Source organism: Schistocerca nitens, chromosome 11, assembly GCF_023898315.1.
Source record: "Schistocerca nitens isolate TAMUIC-IGC-003100 chromosome 11, iqSchNite1.1, whole genome shotgun sequence".
NCBI lineage: Eukaryota > Metazoa > Arthropoda > Insecta > Orthoptera > Acrididae > Schistocerca > Schistocerca nitens.
In genome coordinates this window covers 57,987,397-58,008,545 of record NC_064624.1, presented here as the reverse complement: position 1 = coordinate 58,008,545, position 21,149 = coordinate 57,987,397, and the positions used below count along the sequence as shown (strand labels likewise).

Here is a 21,149-nt window from a genome sequence, read left to right as displayed (position 1 = left end):
ATCCATACATTTCTCATCTACCTATTCTGCACTTCCTGTCAGTTTCTTTCTGAGACATTTGTATTCCCTTTTGACAGTTTCATTTGCAGCATTTTTATATTTTCTCATTTTATCAATTAAATCGAATAGCTCCTGTTATATCCAAGGATTTCTACTTGGCCTGGACTTTTTACCTATTTGATGCTCTGCTGCCCACAATATTCCATCTCTTGAAGCTACCCATTCGTCTTCTACTGCATTCTTTTTGCTTGTTCTATTCAACTGTTGCCTAATGCTCCGTCTGAAATATCAACCACTTCTGGTACTTTCAAGTTATCTAGATCCCTATCCTTAATTTCCTACATTTTTGCAGTTTCTTAAGTTGTTCTGCCCCTGGAAATCTCTTACAGTTTAAAATCTGATGCCGAAATCTCTGTCTTACCATTATATAATAAATCTGAAACATTCCAGGGTCTCCAGGTTCCTTTCAAATTTACAACCTTCTTTCACAGTTCTTAAACCAAGTGTTAGTGATGATTAAATTATGCTGTGTGCAAAATTCTACCAGGTAGCTTCCTCTTTGATTCCTTTCCCCCAGTTGATATTCGCCAACTATTTTTCCTTTTCTTCGTTTTTCTGCTATCAAATTCCAGTCACCCATCAGAATTAAATTTTTGTCTCTCTTAACTATCAGAATTACTTCTTTTATCTTATCATACATTTCCTCAATCTTTTCATAATATGCGGAGCTAGTTGGCATAGAAACTTGTACTACAGCAGTAAGTGTGGGCTTCATGTATATCCTGGCCACAATAATGCACTCACTATGCTGTTCATAGCAGCTTACCTGCATTCTTGTTCATTATTACATGCATCCCTGCATTACCCCCTATGCAACTCTGTAACACTGTGTTCACCAAACAAGAAGTTCTATCCGTGCCACAAAACTACATTAATCCCCCCTATATCTAACTTCAACCTATCTATTTGAGTGACACTCCAGCTCTCGGCTGATACAGACCCACAGAGTGCCAAGTTAAGTGTTTATCTTTTCCTATCTTTTTCTCTTAGTATATTTATTAAATATTGTGTGTGTTTCCATTTAAGAGACGAAAGCTCGCATTTTGTAAGTGTAAACTGGGGCTGTCTGTAATGCAGCTTTCATTTCTTCTGAACTGTCAGCTACATAGCTCATTGAGGCATCATCACCCGTTGGCGACACATCGGGAATGTAGCAAGTTGCATATCTAAATTCCTGTTTGCTTTTATTGTTTACTTCTTCAGTTAGTCTTGCTACGAGTAGGATGTGTGCGTGCTGCGTGGGGAGACAGGAGGAGCTGGCTGCAGTTCACATACAGCTGAATGCACTTTTCACTACGGTCAGTCACCTTCAGGCTGCTGCTTCGAGGTGTAGTGATAACGGAGAACTGGCACATCGCACGGGACGCCTCAGGTGTCACTCGTTTTGCCCACGGGCTCTGCTACCGACGCCTAGCGTACCCGACGCAGCAGACAGGCACTCCGGAAGAGTGAGTAGTGGGTGATAACGTGATTGCGTCTCTCGATGGGAGGGCCAGTGTGGAAACTGGTCATTCTGGCTTTGCCTATTCACCCTGTGAGTGGACAGGTGGGTGCTATTTAAGCAGGATCAGAGCAGGCATATAGGTATTAGGCAGATAGCATTCAGGACTGAAAAGAAAGCCAATGTCCACTCCGTATGTCATCCGAGATGTGGAGGCAAAATTGCGTGTGGCTATCGAGTGTGCAGGGTGTAATCGTCCACGAGTTGTAGATCGTGTTGGCACTGGTGACTCCTGTCAAATGGATTCCGAGACCGTCAGTTCGTACAAGCGGCTGGCTGATGTGAAGGCTGCTGGCCTCACATGTGAATTACAAGCAGAACTCGCAATTTGTTGACCCTGTGACAGTCTCTGCTGCAGGTTTCTACACCAGAATTATCTTTTTAGGTTTTGTCGGACTCCCCTTGATATGTCAGTGGTGCACTACACAAAGGAAGCATCTACTCGGGTGGCAAAGTTCTTATAGAGTGCACATGAGACTTTTTTAGGCTAGGCATTGGTTTGAAGTACTATGATGAACACTCGTCAGTCGATATGCAGTAAGGGAAGTCAGACTGTGTTCAGAGTACACACACTGAAACAGTCAAAATTTTATCAGTAAATTGTCAAAGTATTCGTAACAAAGTTCCTATATTTTTTGCCCTACAGGAAAGTTCTCTCTCAGATTGTTCTCAGGGCCAAGAGCTGGCTAAAACCTGAAGTGAAAAGCTCAGATATTTAGTAAATCGTGGAATGTATATTGGAAAGACAGATCGGAGGCCGTAAGAGGGGGTGTGTTCACTGCCTCTACCGAGGTCAATGTCTGGTTGTGTATAACTGGTTTATGTGAAACCGAGCTAATTGTCGTATGTTTTTACTGGCCATTCAATTCTACTGTGATAGTACTAGAGTCATTCAGAGAATGTCTTCATCCAGTAGTGCATAAATACCCACATCGTGCATTGCTAGTAGGAGGCAACTTTAACCTAACGAGTATAGACTGGGATGTCTGTGGCTTCATTCCAGGCAGTACAGACAGACAGTCATGTGAACTTCTATTGAACATGTTTTCTGAAAACTGTCTTGTGTAGCTAGTTCAGCAGCCCACACTCAAAAGGTCTAAGATGACCTCGTAGCTACAATAGGCTAGAACTTATCGATAAAGTCAGTATAGAAAAGGGGATTAGCAATTGTGTCACTGTACCAACTGTGACTGTGAAAGTTAACACGCAAAGTCAAGAAGGCTAGGATAGTGTTTCAAACAGCAAATATGCAAGTGTTAGCATCTCACTTAAGAGAGTGAATTGACATCACTTAGTTTCAGTAAAATGGACATACAGGAATTATCGGCAGACTTCAAGCAGATTGTAGATTGTGGTCTGTAGAATTGCTTGCTTAGTAAGTGGATTAAGGATGGAAAAGACCCACCACGGTTTAATGATGACATTTGGAAAATACTGAGGAACCAGATGCTCTTTCACTTTAGATTCAAAAGAGAATGCAAAAATCACAACAAGCAAAGATTAGTAGAGATTTGTGAAAAGATCTAAGAGTGAAGCATACTACTACTATCACTGTCATACTATAGCAAAAGATGTGGCAGAGATCACAAGAAAATTCTGGTCCTATGTAAAATCACTAAGTGGGTCTAAGCCTTCCATCCAGTCACTTGTTGACTACTGTGGTATGGCAGTTGAAGACAGCAGAATGAAAGCCAAAGTTTTAAATTTCACGTTCTAGAAATCATTCGCAAAGGAAAATTGTACAAACGTACCGTCAGACAGACTCTCGCGTGACCCACATTGTAATAAGCATTCCTGTGACAGAGAAACAACTAAAGGAATTGAAAACAAATAAGTACCCTGGCCCAGGTGGAATCCCAATTCAGTTTTTCAAAGAGTACTCTACGGCATCAGTCCCTTACTTAGCTTCCATTTATCGCGAATCTCTAGCCCGGCTCAGTGTTCAGAGTGACTGTAAAAAAGTGCAGCTGACTCCTGTGTATCAGAAGCCCAAAAGAACTGACCCATAAAATTCCTACCAATATTTCTAACCTCGGTTCGCTGCAGAATCCTCGAACATATTCTCTGTTCAAATATAACAAATTTTCTCGAGACCGAGTAGCTCGTGTCCACAAATCGGCACGGATTTAGAAAGTATTACCGATGTGAAACTCGGCTCGCCCTTTTCTCACGGTAACCGGCAGACTGTGGACGAAGGGCGACAGGCGGTCTCCACATTTCTAGATTTCTAGACAGTATTTGACACAGTGCCGCACTGTGGGCTGTTAAAGAAGGGACGGACACAGGGAATAGGTTCACAGATACGTGAGTAGCTCAGAGACTTCTCAAGTAATACGACCCAATATCTCGTCCTCGATGGCCGGTGTTATTCTCTATATGGTGGACAGGGTGGGCAGCAGTCGGCAGTTGTTTGCTGTGGTGAAGGCTAAGGTGTCGAAGGTGAGCGAGTGTAGGAGGATACGAGATGATTCGGGCAATATTTCTAGTTAGTGTGACGAATGGCAATCGGCTCTAAATGTAGAAAAATGTAAGTTAATGCAGACGAATAGCAAAACCAAACCCCTAATGTTTGGATACGGCGTCAGTAGTGTCCTGCTCGACAGTCGCACTGTTTAAATATCTGGGCATAACGTTGCAAAGCGATACGGAGTGGAACGGGCGTGTGAGGATTACGGTAGGAAAGGCGAACGGTCGACATCAGTTTATTGGGAGAATTTTAGGAAAGTGTGGTTCGTCTGTAAACGAGACGACATATAGGACTCTAGTCTGACATATTCTCGAGTACTGCTCCAGTGTTTTGAGTCCGTACCAGGTCGGATTAAAGGTAGACATCGAAGCAATTCCGAGGTGTGTTGCTGGATTTGTTACTGGTAGGTTCTAACTACCCACAATTGTTATGGAAATGCTTCTGGAACTTAAATGGGAATCCCCAGAGGAAAGGAAATGTTCTTTTTGAGAAACACTATTGCAAAAATTTAGGAAATCAGCATCTGAAGCTGACTGCAGAAATTTCTGTTGCGTCCAACGTAACATTATGTGTGGACTGAGGAAGCACGATACAAGAAAGTAGGGGCCATATGGAGGCGTATAAGCAGTTGTTCTTCTCTCGTTTTGTGTGTGAGCGGAACAGGGAAGGAAATGACCAGTAGTAGTAGTATGGGGTACCGTCCGCCACGTGCCGTATGGCAGTGTGTTGATGTAGATGTAGATTTCCCTTTTTTGCATTTTTCAACCTACTTGCCTGATTAATGGATCTAACATTCCACGCTCCAAAGTGTGGTTATCCAGGCAGTGAGTACACATAACAGCAAAACTTGCAGCACCTGAAAAAGATTGCTCGGTTGATCGTCAAAATAATGTGCATAAAATGGAAACAATTGAGCTGAATACCCAGAAGACCACCATTAGTCAATAACACAGAGTGATCGTGTCTGATATAGTATGTAAAATGTCCTGTATGGCTACCAGATAATCCAACAGACCACTGCCTGTAGCTAATTTAATTTCAGTATCTCCACAAATTCACTGGTTTTCAATACATACCTTGTTACATAGGACATTAGCACTGCATTTGAAAATTTAGTGCTATTTCTGCTCTATTATTCTATTCCACAATATTAGTCTTTTTCAAGATTTAAGCAATTTTCTGCTAAGTTTTCATGTTGGTCTATTCATTTTCACTCTGCTGCATCGTAGGGGTATAGGAACAATGTGAATTTTTGAATTCGTGCTGATTATATACTTGCTTTCTGCATTGAGAATAAATACCAGTTTTTCTTCATGATACGTTTAATTTGTTTTTGTAGATTTGGGGTGGAATATTATCTTGTAACAGTTGTATTTTTTTTTCTCCTAAAAAGACTTAAGGCTTTATTTGTGAATTTAGCATAATTACTGCTGTAAACCTTTGTGTACATTCATCACTAAGGAATTGTGTTATTTTGTCTTAGTTTTTTGTTTTTGGGGCTTTGCTGTTAAACTTGCCTCTGTTTTTGTACATATGTAGTTTTGTTTACAAAATAGAGCTAATCTTGCGGATAGTGAAAGGCCCACTCAGTGAGACTTTTACTCCTAGTGTCTTTGCTTTTTAGTTTAATTTGAAAGCTAAATTTGATTTTCAGATTTCTATCCAAAAGAACTTCTCTGAACTTAGCAGCTGTTACATTTGAGATGTTTACACTATGTTTACATATATGTTATTGTAAAAGTAAGATAATTGGTAAATCCTAGAATTAACTGGTGAAACCTAAGAATTATCATCACTTACAAGTCTGAAATTTCTCATAATATGTGTAGCTTTTGAACTTCTACCAAGAGACATTGGTTAATCTTAGGATTTATCAATGAAAACTGGTAAAAGCTGGATCGGAGACTCCCACCTCCATCGTGTAGGTTCAGACAAGTTTCATTGTTGCCAGTTTTGTGTTCAGTTTCTCTGTTGACAATGAGTTCTCAATCTGCTCACTGCTACATAGTTTGTCTGTGCCGAGCATCGTGCGTGCGGTCATCTTTGCGACTAATTTTAGTGGTGTTTCTTCCACAGCTTTGCATCACAATGAGTGATGTTAAGCGTAACAGATTTTACAAATTTTTAAGTGAATCATTGAATAAGGACAACAATTTTTATGTAACTGTTGAGCAATATAATATTCTGTTAAGTGAAGTGAAAAACACAAAAATCATTTCCAATAAAAAATCTGTTCACTACAGATGTTTGAAGCGATATGAGGTTCTCAACATCAGAGGTGAAGATAAACTCACAGCACCAGTGTCTGCTGGAAAAGAAGAAATTCGTTATTAAATTCGTTTTGATGAACTGTTTAACGTACTACAAGAAACCCATATTGCCATTGGCCACGGTGGCCGAACACGGATGATTGTGGAACTGGATAGTAAGTACAAGAATGTGACTGTTGAATCAGTCATTACTTACTTGAGATTACGCAAACCATTTCAAAAAAAGCAAAAAACATTGAAAAGGGTTGTTGTTAGTGAAACCTATCATACACAGTGAAATGAATTCACGATGCCAAATTGACTTAATTGACTTGCAGGGAAACCCAGGCAATAAGTCGAAATTCATACTTGTATACTGAGATCATTTGACAAAATTTGTTTTCCTCCTTACACTAACTTGAAAAAGGGCCGATGAAGTAGCATATCATCTTTTGGACATTTTTACCACCTTTGGTGCCTCAAGTATGCTTCATTCTGATAATGGTAGAGAGTTTTGTAGCCAACTCATTCAAAGTTTATGTGGGTTGTGGAAACTGAGGTACAGTCAGTCTCGGGGGATCAGTTGAAAGAGCAAATCGAAAATATGTTATCAACTTAGATGGAAACAAATGAAACTTCAAAGTAGTCTGAAGGGCTGAGGTTTGTCCAAGCAATGAAAAATAGGGCTTATCATGAAGAGATCATATGTTCACTGTAGGAAGTCATGTTTGAGGTTGCAATGAAAATGAGCATTGCGACCTCAGTTGTTCCACATAAGCATGGAATGTTAAACACCACTTCCACTGACTCACAGGAACTTGAAAGTGATGGCCAAGGTATTGGTGCCTGTGAATCGAGTACTGGAACAGAGGCAGAAAGTGCGGCTGCAGCAGGTGAGGAAGCACAAGAGAGACAGGATTTGCCGACAATTAACAACTAGACACTGGCACCAGCTGACGGTTGTGACGAGACGCTGACAATTTCCAACAGTTTTAATAAAGTGAAACGGATCCGAGAATCTGACAAAGAAGGTCTTCAATTGCAGGCAAAGAAAATGAAAGCAGCCTCATGTTACAAAATTCCAAAATTTTCAGCTGGACAGATTGTGAGAATTAAAGTACCAGATGTAGACAGAGCAAAAATTGATGCAAAATCAATAATAGCAGTAGTGATAAATATTCAGGATGATGAATTTTATTAACTTGGTACCAATGCTGGTAAACTGAAGTCGTTTTACACTATGAATCAATTTACATTGTGCAAGGAAAATTTTATCATGTCGAAGAAGTAGCAAGAGAAGAAATTACTCTACGGGAAGTGGTTGCCAAACAATCTTTTGTTGAAGGACAAGGGTTCTCAAAAAGTCAATTGCTTAAAAAAGTGTTTAACTAAAAAATGCTTGTTTAAATCATGTTTCATATTATGTAATTTGGAATGCCACAATAGTCAGCCTTGTGGTAACAAAAACTAACATTCACAAGGTAACATTTTTTACGACATTTTTCGTTAATATGGAATATATATTTATAATCACACTGGAATGCAAGAATGTTTAAAATACATAAATTTACAATAAATTGCTAAGCTACCACCACGGCACAGCGCGTCCCCAGGTTGCGGATAGGGGATACAGCCTTCAGATATGAAGGGTAGCTGCGAATACAAAAAATAAGCAGTCGCGGACAGCCGTTGGGGAGCAGGCGATGGAGTGATGAACCGTCCCTGTTTCTTCTTCTCTTACTATCGAATCTATTCATCAAGAATCAGCAACATTAATGGGCACGGGTCCCTTTGAAGTAAAATATTCCGGAGGTAAACTAGGTTCCCATTCGGATCTCTGGGCGGAACCTACTTCGAAGAGATTCAGGCCGAAAGGAACTTTCAGACTGGGAACGTGGAACGTTAAAAGTTTGAACAGGCCAGGAACGTTCCAGACATTATTAGACGAATTAGAGAGATACGATGTAGACATTACAGCTATTCAAGAAACTCGGTGGCAGGGGGAGGATAGCATAAAGAGGGGTAACTATACATTTTTCTACGGAGGTGCGGAAGCTCACAGTTTCGGAACAGGTTTCGCAGTACAGGGAAAAGTGCTTCACGCAATCAGAGATATAAGGTTCATTAGTGACCGACTATCAGTTATAGTGTTGTCCGGCAGGTGGAATAGACTAGTAGTAATTAATGTACACGCACCAATTGAGGACACTGAAGAGGTTGTTAAAGACGGATTTTATGAAGAACTAGATCAACTGTGGGATGCGTTCTCCTCGTATGATACAAAATTAATCGTAGGTGATTTTAATGCGAAGATAGGGAAGGAGGAAGCATTCCGGCCTACAGTTGGGAAAGAAAGTTTGCAAAACATTTCGAATGATATTGGCACAAGGGTGGTTAATTTTGCTGTTTCAAAAGACATTATTGTTGAGAGCACATATTTCAAAAGCAACTTGGGTCTCTCTGGATGGACACACCCGAAACCAAATTGATCACGTTCTTGTAGATCGGAGATGGCACACTAGTATAGAAAATGTTAGGACTTTCAGGGGAGCAGACTGCAATTCTGATCATTTTCTTGTAGTTGCCAAAGTTCACCAACGGCTATCTACAGCAACATCAAGGTGTCGCAATGCAGAACTTGTTAGGTTCGACACTGACAAGCTAAATGATGAAAACTTTAGAAGAAGGTACATGATAGAAATTTCAAATAGGTTTGATGCTCTCAGGACACAAAGATCAAGACGAGGATGTAAATAAACAGTGGATCACTGTGAGGAATAATATCAAACAGGCAGCGAAGGTCACAATAGGTACAATTAAGAAGAACAGGAGGAAACCGTGGTTTGATGACGAATGCAATAAATTGGTAGAGGAAAGGAGAAAAGCGTGATTAGATTGGGATAGAATGAGAGATAGAAAACGAGAGGAGTTCACGAACTTGAGAAGGGAAGTTGGTCGTAGGCTACGGGCAAAGAAGAGGGATTATTTGAACAATCAAATTACAAAAATGGAAACAGACAGTAAAACAAAAAACATTAGAGAACTTTACCTAGACATAAATGGGTATAGGAAGGGTTTCAAGGCTACAACAAATGCACTTCGAGGGGATGCTGGGGGAATACTGACAGACCCCAGTGCTATATTAAGTAAATGGAGGGCGTATTTTGAGCATCTATTAAATGTACACCAGGAAGCAGGAAATGAGCAGGCGTATGAAATACATACAACAGAACCCCAGATACCTGAGCCAATGTTAAAGGAAGTAAGAGATGCAATCAACAAATTGAAAAACCATAAAGCACCAGGATCAGATTGCATAACTGCAGAATTAGTTAAAAATGGGGGACAGAAATTGGTGGAAGTAGTTCACAAAGTTATAACTAAAATATGGAACTCAGAGATGATACCTGAAGAGTGGCAGGAGTCGATTCTGATCCCAATTTTTAAGAAAGGTGACAAAATGGATTGTAGTAATTATAGAGGGATATCGCTGTTACCAGTATGTTCCAAAATTTTCTCGAATATTGTGATAAGCGGGCTTACACCATATACAGATGAAATTGTGGGGGATTACCAATCTGGCTTTCGGAGAAACAGATCAACTATAGACCAAATATTCACCCTGTGTCAAATTTTGGAAAAGAAATGGGAATACAATAAACCAGTTCATAATCTTTTCATAGATTTTCCAAAAGCATATGATTCAGTATTGCAGTCAAAATTGTACAGAATTTGTTTGGAACTTGGAATAATAAAGAAGTATGTTAGAAGTTTGAAAAACACAAAAAGTAGAGTACGCGTGGGGAAATTGGAGTCAGAAGAATTTGTAATAAAGAATGGACTTAAGCAAGGAGATGCCCTGTCTCAGCTACTTTTTAATTTAGTCCCAGAATATATTGTACGAATGGCAGCAGATAATTCCGAGGTGTGGAGTTAAATGGAAATATTAAGATATTGGGTATGCAGATGATCTAAACATCATTAGCGATAGGAAAGAATGTGTAACAGCAAATGCGAATGCGTTAATCGAGGCTAGTGTAGATGTAGGTGTAAGGATAAGTGAAGACAAAACTAAATATCTGGTTACTACTAGAATGCCAACAGCAGTGGATCTGGAAACGTTAAGAATTGGAGACATGCAGTTTGAAAAAGTGAACACATTTAAGTATCTAGGCGTGGACATCACTTCGAGAAATGAGATTGAATCCGAACTGAAGAAGAGATTACGGGCGGGAAATGCATGGTACTTCTCACTGAATAGATTACTTTCATCACGGATATTGTCTAGGAATTTAAAGATTAGAATATACAAAACTATTATTCTACCAGTTATGCTGTATGGGTGTGAGACTTGGTCTCTCACTGTGCAAACTGAAAAGCCGTTTCGAGGATTTGAAAACAAAATTTTGAGGAAAATTTTCGGAGCAAAAAGGGATGACATTAGCAGAGAGTGGTGAAAACTGCATAATGAAGAGGTTCACGAACTCTATTCAAGTCCTGACACGATCAGTATTATTAAATCACGTAGGCTGCGATGGGTGGGTCACGTAGCTCAAATGGATGAGGGCAGGGCAGCGCGCAGAGTACTGGTAGGGCACCTAGAAGGAAAATGTCCTCTGGGGAGACTGAGGTGTAGATGGGAGGACAATGTAAAGGCTGATTTGAGGAGCCTAGGTATTGAAGGTGAATGGAAGGAAATAGCCCAAGACAGGGACAGATGGCGAAAATACGTTGCTGCAGTGAGTAAGTAAGTAAGATTTTTTTTTTTTTTTTTAATGAATACAGTTTTATTAGTCGGTACGGGTATATCCTAAGATTTACCAAAAAGTTTCAAACTGTATATAATAAGAAATTTTGGACTTTTACCACATCATGATGGTAAATCTTAGATTTCACCAGTTAATTCTAGGATTTACCAATCGTCTTACTTTTACAGTAACATATACGTTGGACTACTAAACTTTTCTGAATGTTTAGATTGTGACTTGACTTAGGAGACTAAGTTATAAGTGACACTCTTTCCTTTGTGAATCAGGCCTCAAACAACTTTCCTTTTTTTCCATGCAGTTTATCCCAGAGAGTTGTGAATTATTTGCCAGTTATTTTCTTATCCTTTACAAAGTAATAAGTAAAGCAATGTCACGTGACTGTCAACAACTGAGTCCGACTAAGTGATGAGTCGTGCCCCATCCACATTCTCCTGGTATACTTATGCTGTCAGATACTTTGTGTAGCATTAATCACCAGCTGTCCCACTGCGTCATGTGCACATTCTCAATGCTTCAATTTGACATCACAATTTTGGGACATCCTAAACATGAATGATGTAACACTACCAGTATTATTTTGTCCCTGTTTGTTGGATGCCATATTTAACATTACTAGTACCTGGTAATATTTCACACTGCTTCTATCATTCCCTGATATACTGCCTATTAGTGACACTGATTCCCTTGTATGGGACTATCATATGTTTTTATACCATTCCTTACATCAACATTTTTTTTCCTTGTTTGATCTTGTTTTGTTAATACCAGTGACCAGAAAGAAATGATTTGGAGGTTGTGAAATGAAAACTGCTGAAAATGTAATGATGTGACCATCTGTAGGAGGAAGAGTGGTCCCTGTAAGAGCAGTGAGGCCCCAAACTCACCACTAGAGGGCCATGACACGTGACAACAGTAGTGCTGAAAATGGAGAAATGGGCCTTCAAAAGAAGAGCAAAGTAATGTAGTGCTTTTACTGACAGTAAAGGGAGTGCACGGGACATAAATTCCTCAAAGGATGGCACTATATGTCTGTCAAAATTTTGACAAGCGATCCGACCTCTGGAGCAATGACTGCCATTGTAACTCACTGGTCTTCAATAATGAGGGCATCCACCTGCCAAATAACGGCTTTCCAGATTGTGTGTCGTCGGCCGACGACATCTGTCATCCTTCGAACTGCCTGTACCACATCTTCACCTTTTCGACGGACTTGCAGTGCTCTCTGCACACTTGTGCCATTATTCGACAATTTTCCTTACCCTGTCTGCTGTCAGGAAATGCCCTACACTCCCCACTCCTCTTTCGAAGCCTCCATTTCTCTGTTTTCAGCATAACAGTGCAGTGTGTGGTCGACACGTGGACACGCTCGTTCCGTCCTAGAGTCGGTGTCCCTCTAGTGGCGAGTTTGGGCACTCGGCACTCTCGTAGCGACCACAACTTCTTCTGTAGTTTTATTAAAACATTTAATTTTTTAATTTAAATAGGAGTCTCAAAACTTTATTATTCACCGTATAATTTCTGAATTACTGATGATGATAATAATTACTTCATTCGAAAAATTTTCTTCTAAAGAAATACTCGTGCTAGGAGATTTAAAAAGAACTAATTTCAATTGTTTATTACAGACAAGCTATGAAATGTAGAAGCACATTGTGCATGTCATTGGATAGTTCTGTGTTTGCAGAGCCACTACACCACATACTCGACATGAGCACCGAGCATTGCAATGTTGAAGTGGTACCCCATCTTGTGGGCTTCAGGCGGTTCCGTGTGAACAGATCTCGGATACACTCGACATTTTAATTGGATGTGCGTGGCTAACCAGTGCTCTTCCGTTTGCTTATGCAACCAGTTTCCAAGAATTTTGTATGTCAGTCATAAATTTGCTTGTGCACAGCCGGCTTCTTGCTGAATTGAAGATGGAATGCACATTGCATTGAACAATGGATTAACTTCACACAATTCCCAACACACAAAATTATTTCTCTTGTGGTGTAATCACCATGTTGCTACAAAGATATAACAGTATAGCTGTATCAAAACTTTGAACCTTTATCCAGTGACAGGCGTAATGTGTTTCTTTTATAGTTTGTATGCAATAAACAACTGAAATCTGTTCTTTCTTTTTGAATCAGCTGGTAAAGGTCAAATTTTCTACGAGCAATTAGTTCTTCATATGTAAATTGAAGGGACTACCGGTTTCAGCTTTGTCGGTACATCGCATCGAATCGGCGGCGACGGTTGAAAATGTGTACTGTATCGGGATTCGAATCTGGGATCTCCTGCTTACTGGGCAGGCGTGGTACCCACTGCGTCATCCGAAACACAGTGTTATCACAAATGCACATACTATCTCGGCACGCCTAGTGGCCGACCCACATTCCCACCGAGTGTCACCGATTCTCAGCCTCTGCCCATTTCCTCCGTGCTCACTACTCTGAGATTGCAACAGGAGGTCAGGCATACTTGTGCATCTGCAGTGAAGAAGGTGCACCCATTGCCCATCTAGGCGAATCAGTTGTACGAATGTGTGGTGTCTGTTCTTCCAGACATGTCCGAAAGAACATGGTGTAGCTCATTTGAAAGTCCTCATTTTCCTCTTTTCGACAAACACTTTACTTTTTCTGAAAACGTTCTATCACAGCAGTTATTTGTATTCAAAATTTTTGTTTTTCAGAATTTTTGCATTTTAAAATGTACTTTTTTTCCAAAGTGCAGTACCGTAGTCCACAGCCCCGATTGTTCTGCGTCCAAAAGAGCAAATTTTTACCAAAATAATTTGTTAGTTTGTTAACTATTCCAATTTGAAAATGTCGCTTTCTCGAAACTTTTTGGAATCCGAGAATACATTAACATCGACTTGACAATGTTGTCCCTGTTGTTTTACCTTTTTCTGATTGTACCAATCTTAGATAAACAAGGTTTGCCTATTGTGTGCCCCTTTTAATTTATTAACTAACATTTAATAAGCTTATATTTTACCAAACTGCAATTTTTGGTATTACAGGCATCTATAAATAGGCTTGACAATAATCAGAAAGCACCGTTACTACGGCAGGGTTCAGCCTGCGCCAGGTAATCTTGGTCTGTAGTGAAATTACAAGCACCGAGTAGTTTCGGCAGTCTGTCAGTGCCAAACTATTAAAATATGAAGCCACAATGATTAGCAGTTGTGTAGGTGAGTACCTATCTACGACCAGTGAACTTTATGAATGTCTATTAATAAGTATAACTTATTGATCTGGTTTGAATATTGCGATTCGTGTTTGTTGCAAAGCTGGTCACCAGAAAGGGAGTATTTTGTGGCAATAAATACGAAGAGATTGAAATCCGTCTGCTGTGTATTTTCTTTCAAAAATGCCCATTTGAATAGAAAGGTAATGAGACACCAGTGGTACAATTCCCAGTCACGTGACTTACAAGTCTTATTTCACGTACCTGTCGATACTTTCTGCTGAAACTGCACCGTCGGAATATTTGTTGTCACCTACCGTGCGGTATCTGTCTCGTGGTTCTGTGATCTGCTGCAGCTTTCGAGCTATATACAAGAATGACTTTGGCCGCATAAGTGAGTTTTCTAGCGTAGTTAATGTAGAACACTTTTTTTGTATATCTCTTTTTTTATACCACCTTGCTTATAGTGCTAGAGGCAGTTAATTACTGACAAACAACCACAAACATACAGCTAGCAGTACCCTCTCCTGTGATAAGCTGGTCGTAACTGCTCCTCTATATTGTAGATACCGGCACTGCAACAGAGTTGACATCGGAACCGATTCTACATATTCTATTTGGGACAGATTTGGGGATCTCGACGGCCACAGGAGTACCTCGAACGTCATGCAGACAGTTCGTATAAATACGTGCCCCGTGTGGACGAACATTGTCTCGCTAAAAAATGGCACTGTAATGCTGTCACACTGTCTGTGACATAGCACCGTGCCATCAAAGTTATTACTAGCAGCAGCGAACTGAAGTTGTATCCGACAGCTCCCCGCACCGTGCTACCGGGAATAGTGCAGCCGTGTCTCTCACGTCGGAAAAGTGACACCTCTCACCTAGTCACCACCACACTTGCCGACGACAGTCGTCGGGACCTCGATTTGTCACCGAACCCAATCTTACACGACAGCTCACGCTTCCCAATCGCAGCACTATTCCGCACGGCCGTCTTGTCGTGGTGTTGACGGCGACCTACACGTGGCAGAGCAATTCCCCAGTCCGGCTGCTGCCAGTCTTCGACTAATGGCGTGGGATGACTCGGAATGCTGCAGGGAGTCCGTTACTCGTTGTCAGAAGGCAGACACGGGCTCGGTGCACGGAACAGCTATCCTCCCTCCTGGTGGCCAGATGGGGTCGACCGGAACCTCGATGACGAGTATGCCCGTCTTCACGTTCCCTGCAGTCCGGCATCGGACCACTGTCACATCTGAAAGCCTCACAGGTGTGGATATTGGACAATCTGACCAGCCGGGAAAACGGGCACTCACTATTGCCAGTCTAATCATTTAATACCCTCTGGTGGCGTGTAAATGCACGCACATATTTACACTGACATTCAACCGTGTCTTCTGGGTGCTTCACTTTTTCTAACACGTCTAAGTTTATGAGAGTCTCCCAGTCAATTTATTTGGCCCGAGTGTAAATTTTCAGCATGTAGCTGTGCAGAAATTGTGTTTAAAGAATGTGTGCAGTATTTGCTCCACGGACACTTTCCAGGTTGAAAGATTTTGTAAATATAACATACAAAAGAGTTTATTGTCTCAAAAATAATTCACCCCAGATATAAATCAATTAAAATCTTAATATGCCTTTAGTACAATAACTTTCATTTCTCATTTCTATCACCTTGGGGATTTAATTATTTTAACAACAGGCACGAGGAGTTTATAGCACCTAGAAGACACGGTTTGATGTCAATGTAACTTACACATAGACTGTGTCGTAATTCTCCAGTGGGCAGAATGTCCACCAGAGTGAGTTAGTAATGTTCATGTTTAGTATTGTTACCGTGCCTCGTACGATATACGAGGGTGGTTTGAAAAGTTCTCGGAACAGAATAGAAAAAAAGTACTTACATCACTGAAGCTTTTTTTTTAATTTTTCAGTGTAGTCTCCTTGTAGATTAATGCACTTTGTCCAACAATGTTCCAGTGCCTCGATCCCATCTCGAAAATGAGTTTCCTCCAGGCCTGCAAAATAGTTGTCAACTCCTGATCTCACTTCTTTGTTCGAAGTGAATCTTCGTCCACCGAGAAAAATTTTCACTTTTGGGAAGAGATGTAAGTTTGACGCAGTCATATCAGGTGAATAAGGCAGGTGTGGGAACAATTCGTACCTTAGTTCATGTAATTTTGTCACGGCGACAGCACACGTGTTTCGGGCGCAGATTGTCTCGATGGAAGATGACTTTCTTCCTTGCTAAACACGGTCTTTTTTCGCGTATCTTTTTTTGCAATTTGTCCAGGAGGTTCGCACAATATTCGCCAGTAATTGTTTGCCCTGTGGGGAGATAATCTACAAACAGAATCCCCTTTGCATCCCAGAACATTGATGCCGTGACCTTTCCCAGCAAAGGAATTGTCTTTGCTTTCTTTTGTGGCCAAGAATCGGCACGTTTCTACTGCTTTGACTGTTGTTTTGTCTCTGGGTTATAGTAGTGCACCCAGGTTTCACCTGTGGTCACAAACAGGACAAACATTGTTTCAATATGTCCATTCTCGTGCGTTTTTGATCCAGCGTCAAGAGTCGCAGCACCCGTGTCTCCCATCAAGTTATTCCATACGTGTATTACAAGAGAACGGATAAGACCAGCCGGACAGAAGCGAGTGACAACAGTAGACGAAGCATTCGTAGCAGCCAATGGCAGGGAGAGCTCTCCAGTGTGGCAGCATCAGCATTGCCAAGCATTACAACTGTGTGTTTGGAGATAAGCCTATTCTTGCCGTTAACAACAGTGTCTACTGCTATAACAATCTTGAAGTCACAGCATTAAAGAACTACATAATGTATAATGATTCTTAGCCAAAGTTACACTAGTAATTATTTAAATAAAAGTGTCTTCAAATATGAAGAAAAATATTGTTGACAATTAGATACTTACAGCAAGTAACAAATCCTGCCAAGTAAGAGAGCACAAAGACAATGGGGGAAAAGAAGATACAAGAGAATGCTAATAGTGCGTACCTAATTATGCAGATGGAGAGTAAACAGGAAAAAGCATACATAACGTCGCAATGTTTTAAAAACACGGTTTGGGAGTTAACATTCAAACGACAGACAAATTAAACGAGATTGTGAGATGGGAGAACTGCATTCTCTGAGTTACACCTATAATAATATAAAAATTCAGTGCCTAAAACTGTGCAGTTTGGCAGAAATCCACTACTGAGTTCCAAACTGATACTGATAGAATGACAGGATATTTTGCCCATGCTAAGTTGCTGTTCCAAAGATATTTGTAGACAAATGTGGATGCAAGAAGACACACTAGAAAGAGCTTCACAATATAGTTACTTCTTTATGTAGTTACTCATTGTCTGCTCAGAATTTGAAAATATCATTATTAACAAACAGAACACACACAATAAAAATGACACCCTGTGTTTTTGGGACAGTATGATCGGTACAGAAAGGGCTAGATTACCTGGCCATCAAAATATTCCATCACTTATGTGCTGAAATGATATCCTGAAAAACATACCTACGGTTCCAAATAAAAAAATTAAATTTTGTTTGTTTGACAGTACCTCTTAACCCGAAAAGTAGGAGGAAATGAGAATGTTAAATTTCAAGTTGCAAAAGCTGTGATAGGGGGTACCACATTTACATTAAATGCAATACTTAGCTCAATTTTTAGTGCGCACGGTGATTTCACACAGCTCTGTGCCTTTCTATCGCTTTCTGTCTCTGCCGTTTGTCACAACGGTCTCAGACACGTAGAGTTGTAATCATTTTTATTCTGCCTGTGGACTAATATAATTGTCTGGCACAAAGGAACATTGCAGTCAATATTTACACGAAATCACTCAAATTGGCCATCTGCAACAACAGCAAGTAGAACTTGCGCTTCATAATTTGTTTGTGTCAATTTACAATTAAACAGTCGTGTAAATGTCACATAAAAAATTGTATAATTTTTATTAAAAACATACATTTCCTTACAACAGCTAGGAGTAATCAAACTTTTTGTCATTTCCAGACTTTCTGTATAACAAGGCTTTCTTCGTATATTTTCATTTAAACATATCTTTCATCTTTTCCTCCGTGTTTTTTGGTTGAAGCATCAGTGAATGTGTCAAAAAGTAGAGAGAGGACCGTGCGGATCTCGGTCAGGTCAGACTGTATTGTCACGTCGCATATCGTCACTGTGGGCTCTCAGAGCTGCTACTCATGACGTATACAGCAACGTAGTTCTGCTCACTCCACATCTCGCATTACGTTACATCACTTCACTTCACAGTCAACATTCCGAGTCACATTTCTGAGACCAGTTTTTCGACACACGGAGGACGTGTAGAGTTCCTCATTAATGCTAGCATCACGTGTGCTCTGTCACAACTCACTGTGGGGCAGTTTTCAGAAATTCCTTTGACTTGGCAGGAGTTGACTGCAGCTACTTGCCCGTCTCTGCCCCTGCCTCTGCACTGTGTCCACTCCCTGCCAGCTGCTGTAGGACTTCCTTCAGGTTTTCAATGCTGGAACACAACAATAGTGGATTTATTGTCACTCTGCAAAATGTAACAGAACAATACACAGAATTCAACTGTCCAATGCACATAAACTTTGTTGGGCTTTAAAAAAACTTTTGATGGTATAAACTGATAAATCATTGTGGATATTGTAAGCTTATGGAATTCCTGACCATCTCAATGATGTTTTCAGAAAGCTGTATCTTAACTTGAGTTGCTGTATGACAACAGAAAATGGGAACATCCTTTTCTTTAGCACTCTGACAGGCATCAGACAACGGTGTATTTTTGTCACCATTCCTTCTCATATTAATTGTAGACTTAACAATGAGAAAACTGTGGACACTTATAACAGGGGTCTAGGCTTACAGATATGGATTTTGCTAATGCCACTGTTCTTCTGTCAGAAACTCCTCCGCAAAGTTTAAAACTAATGAGTACCGAGCTGGAGAGGATGCCCAGCTCTGTGGAGCTAAAAATAAATGGTGATAAAACAACAGAAGGGTACTACAAGATGTTGACCGATTTACATATCTCGACATGTAGGCAACAGCAGCAGAATGGGTAAAATTTGTGTAGCACTTCAACAAATGAGATCCGTATGGCAAATACACTCTACAAGATATGTCCGCAAAGCTTTGCCTGTACTTCTCTATCACATTACTGCTGGCTGTATATGCATGTGACACCTGGAGAATGTCAGTAAAATCACCACACAAGCTCAGTGTGTTTCACCAACAATGCCCGAGTGTTTAGCACTATTGTGTGAAGTGAGGTTTGTGAAGTTACGTTTTGACACAATGAGCAACACTGATGTTAAAATGCATGGTCTATAATCTGTGGCTGGTGCCACACACATCTCTGCTCTGAACATTTTTATGTGGTGATTCGCAGATGCAGTGTAAAAAAATGAAACAAAAGTGTGTGTCATTAAAGAAGTAGTGTAACACTAATTATTAACACGATTGTTGCAGTATTATAGATCACGCACTGTTAAAGTGAAGTAAATTTGCAGAAGATATGCTATCCTTCAACATGAAAGGCATAATTAAATTGTACATTACAAATTATTAACATAACAATTCATCAGTGACACCAGTTCATTCACTTTCATTTTATGGTATATTTATAGCTGCAGAATATAAATACAAGAATACTGTTAAAGTAATAATAAGTGTTTGTGTGTGCAACATTGACATAATATGTGCTACAACCAAGTTTCAACACTTGTTTGGCAGATGTGTTCACCTGCACCCCTCCCTCCCCCACCCTGACTCTGCTACCCTCCTCCTCCAACAGGAGAGCTCCGGTTGTCACTCTGCCGTATAATACATCAGACGGCTGTTGCGCGAAGGAGTGAAGACAAACAACCACTGCAAGTGAACGTTTAAAAGCTGTACTTTCACTAGGTCATTAACACACAGTATCAGAATTATGACCTAAATTTTCGCATGGGACGGATTGCTGGGTCCGATATCTTGCAAGTGTGTTTTTTCTCCCTTAAAATATGATGCCAAGTTGGGATGTTTCCTTGTAAGTCTGCTTAATAGATCAGCACCTGGCCCCTCCCACTCCCCTCTTTCACCCCCCCCCCCTCTCTCTCTCTCTCTCTGATAAACCACATCCAACTACAGCCTTCATCAATGATTACATCTGACAGAGGTACCAAGGTACCAATCTGCACGAAAATTGATTGCTACATTTCACCTGCCCATCCAAATAGTCCGAGACATTTCCCACGGTGGTTTAGCAGTCTGCTGAGATGCAATAAGGTGTTCGCGTCTCTGTCAAACTAGGAACATAGACTTTCAGCCTGTCAACCCAACAGTTGTCATGTAGGAAGATGAGAGTGTGCACAGTATATTTCTTCTTTCTATAGTTATCTGTAACATTTTTCCTGTCTAGTACAGAGTTCACTTTATTCTAAATTGTGTGCCATCTATTTGGGAATTGTGTAAACTTTGTCCTCTGTTTTATTATATTTTATTTATTCACATACTGTATTCTCTGAGGCAGATGTTGGGCACCAACCGAGCAATTGCCGAAATGAGTGTGGGAAACCACCTAAGATTTGAAAAGAGCAGCAAAGTTTACACATAAAATGATACATTATTCAAGGTCATGGCAAGGCTCAATTGAGGTCAAATAAGCAAATATGTTTTAGTTATATAGGGATTAAGTTGCAATATGGGGAGGGGGGGGGGGATACAGCAAAATGCATGCTGGAGGGGGCATAAGAGTCACGTATCATTACCAGTAACCACAATTTTGAAAGTAATTATCGAAGGTCATTCAAAGACTGAGTTTTGTTTTACGGAAACTCCTATTTGTGACACCGGATTTGGAAAGAGCAAACAGTGATTTGATTTGTTCTTTGGTTTTGGGGAAGAGGACCGAACAGCAAGGTCATCG

General features: G+C 40.4%; 1 protein-coding gene across 2 annotated transcripts in view; it reads right to left on the bottom strand.

The window, feature by feature from the left end:
• Positions 1 to 18,176: 18,176 nt before the first annotated feature.
• The window catches only part of LOC126213341 (methylenetetrahydrofolate reductase), a 79,719-nt gene continuing 76,746 nt past the window's right edge, over positions 18,177 to 21,149 (bottom strand). For both annotated transcript variants that reach the window (XM_049941039.1, XM_049941038.1), the window contains one exon: positions 18,177 to 18,743. In XM_049941039.1, coding sequence (XP_049796996.1) covers positions 18,662 to 18,743 — 82 coding nt within the window. In that variant the 3' untranslated portion in view covers positions 18,177 to 18,661. The remainder of the gene's footprint in view (positions 18,744 to 21,149) is intronic.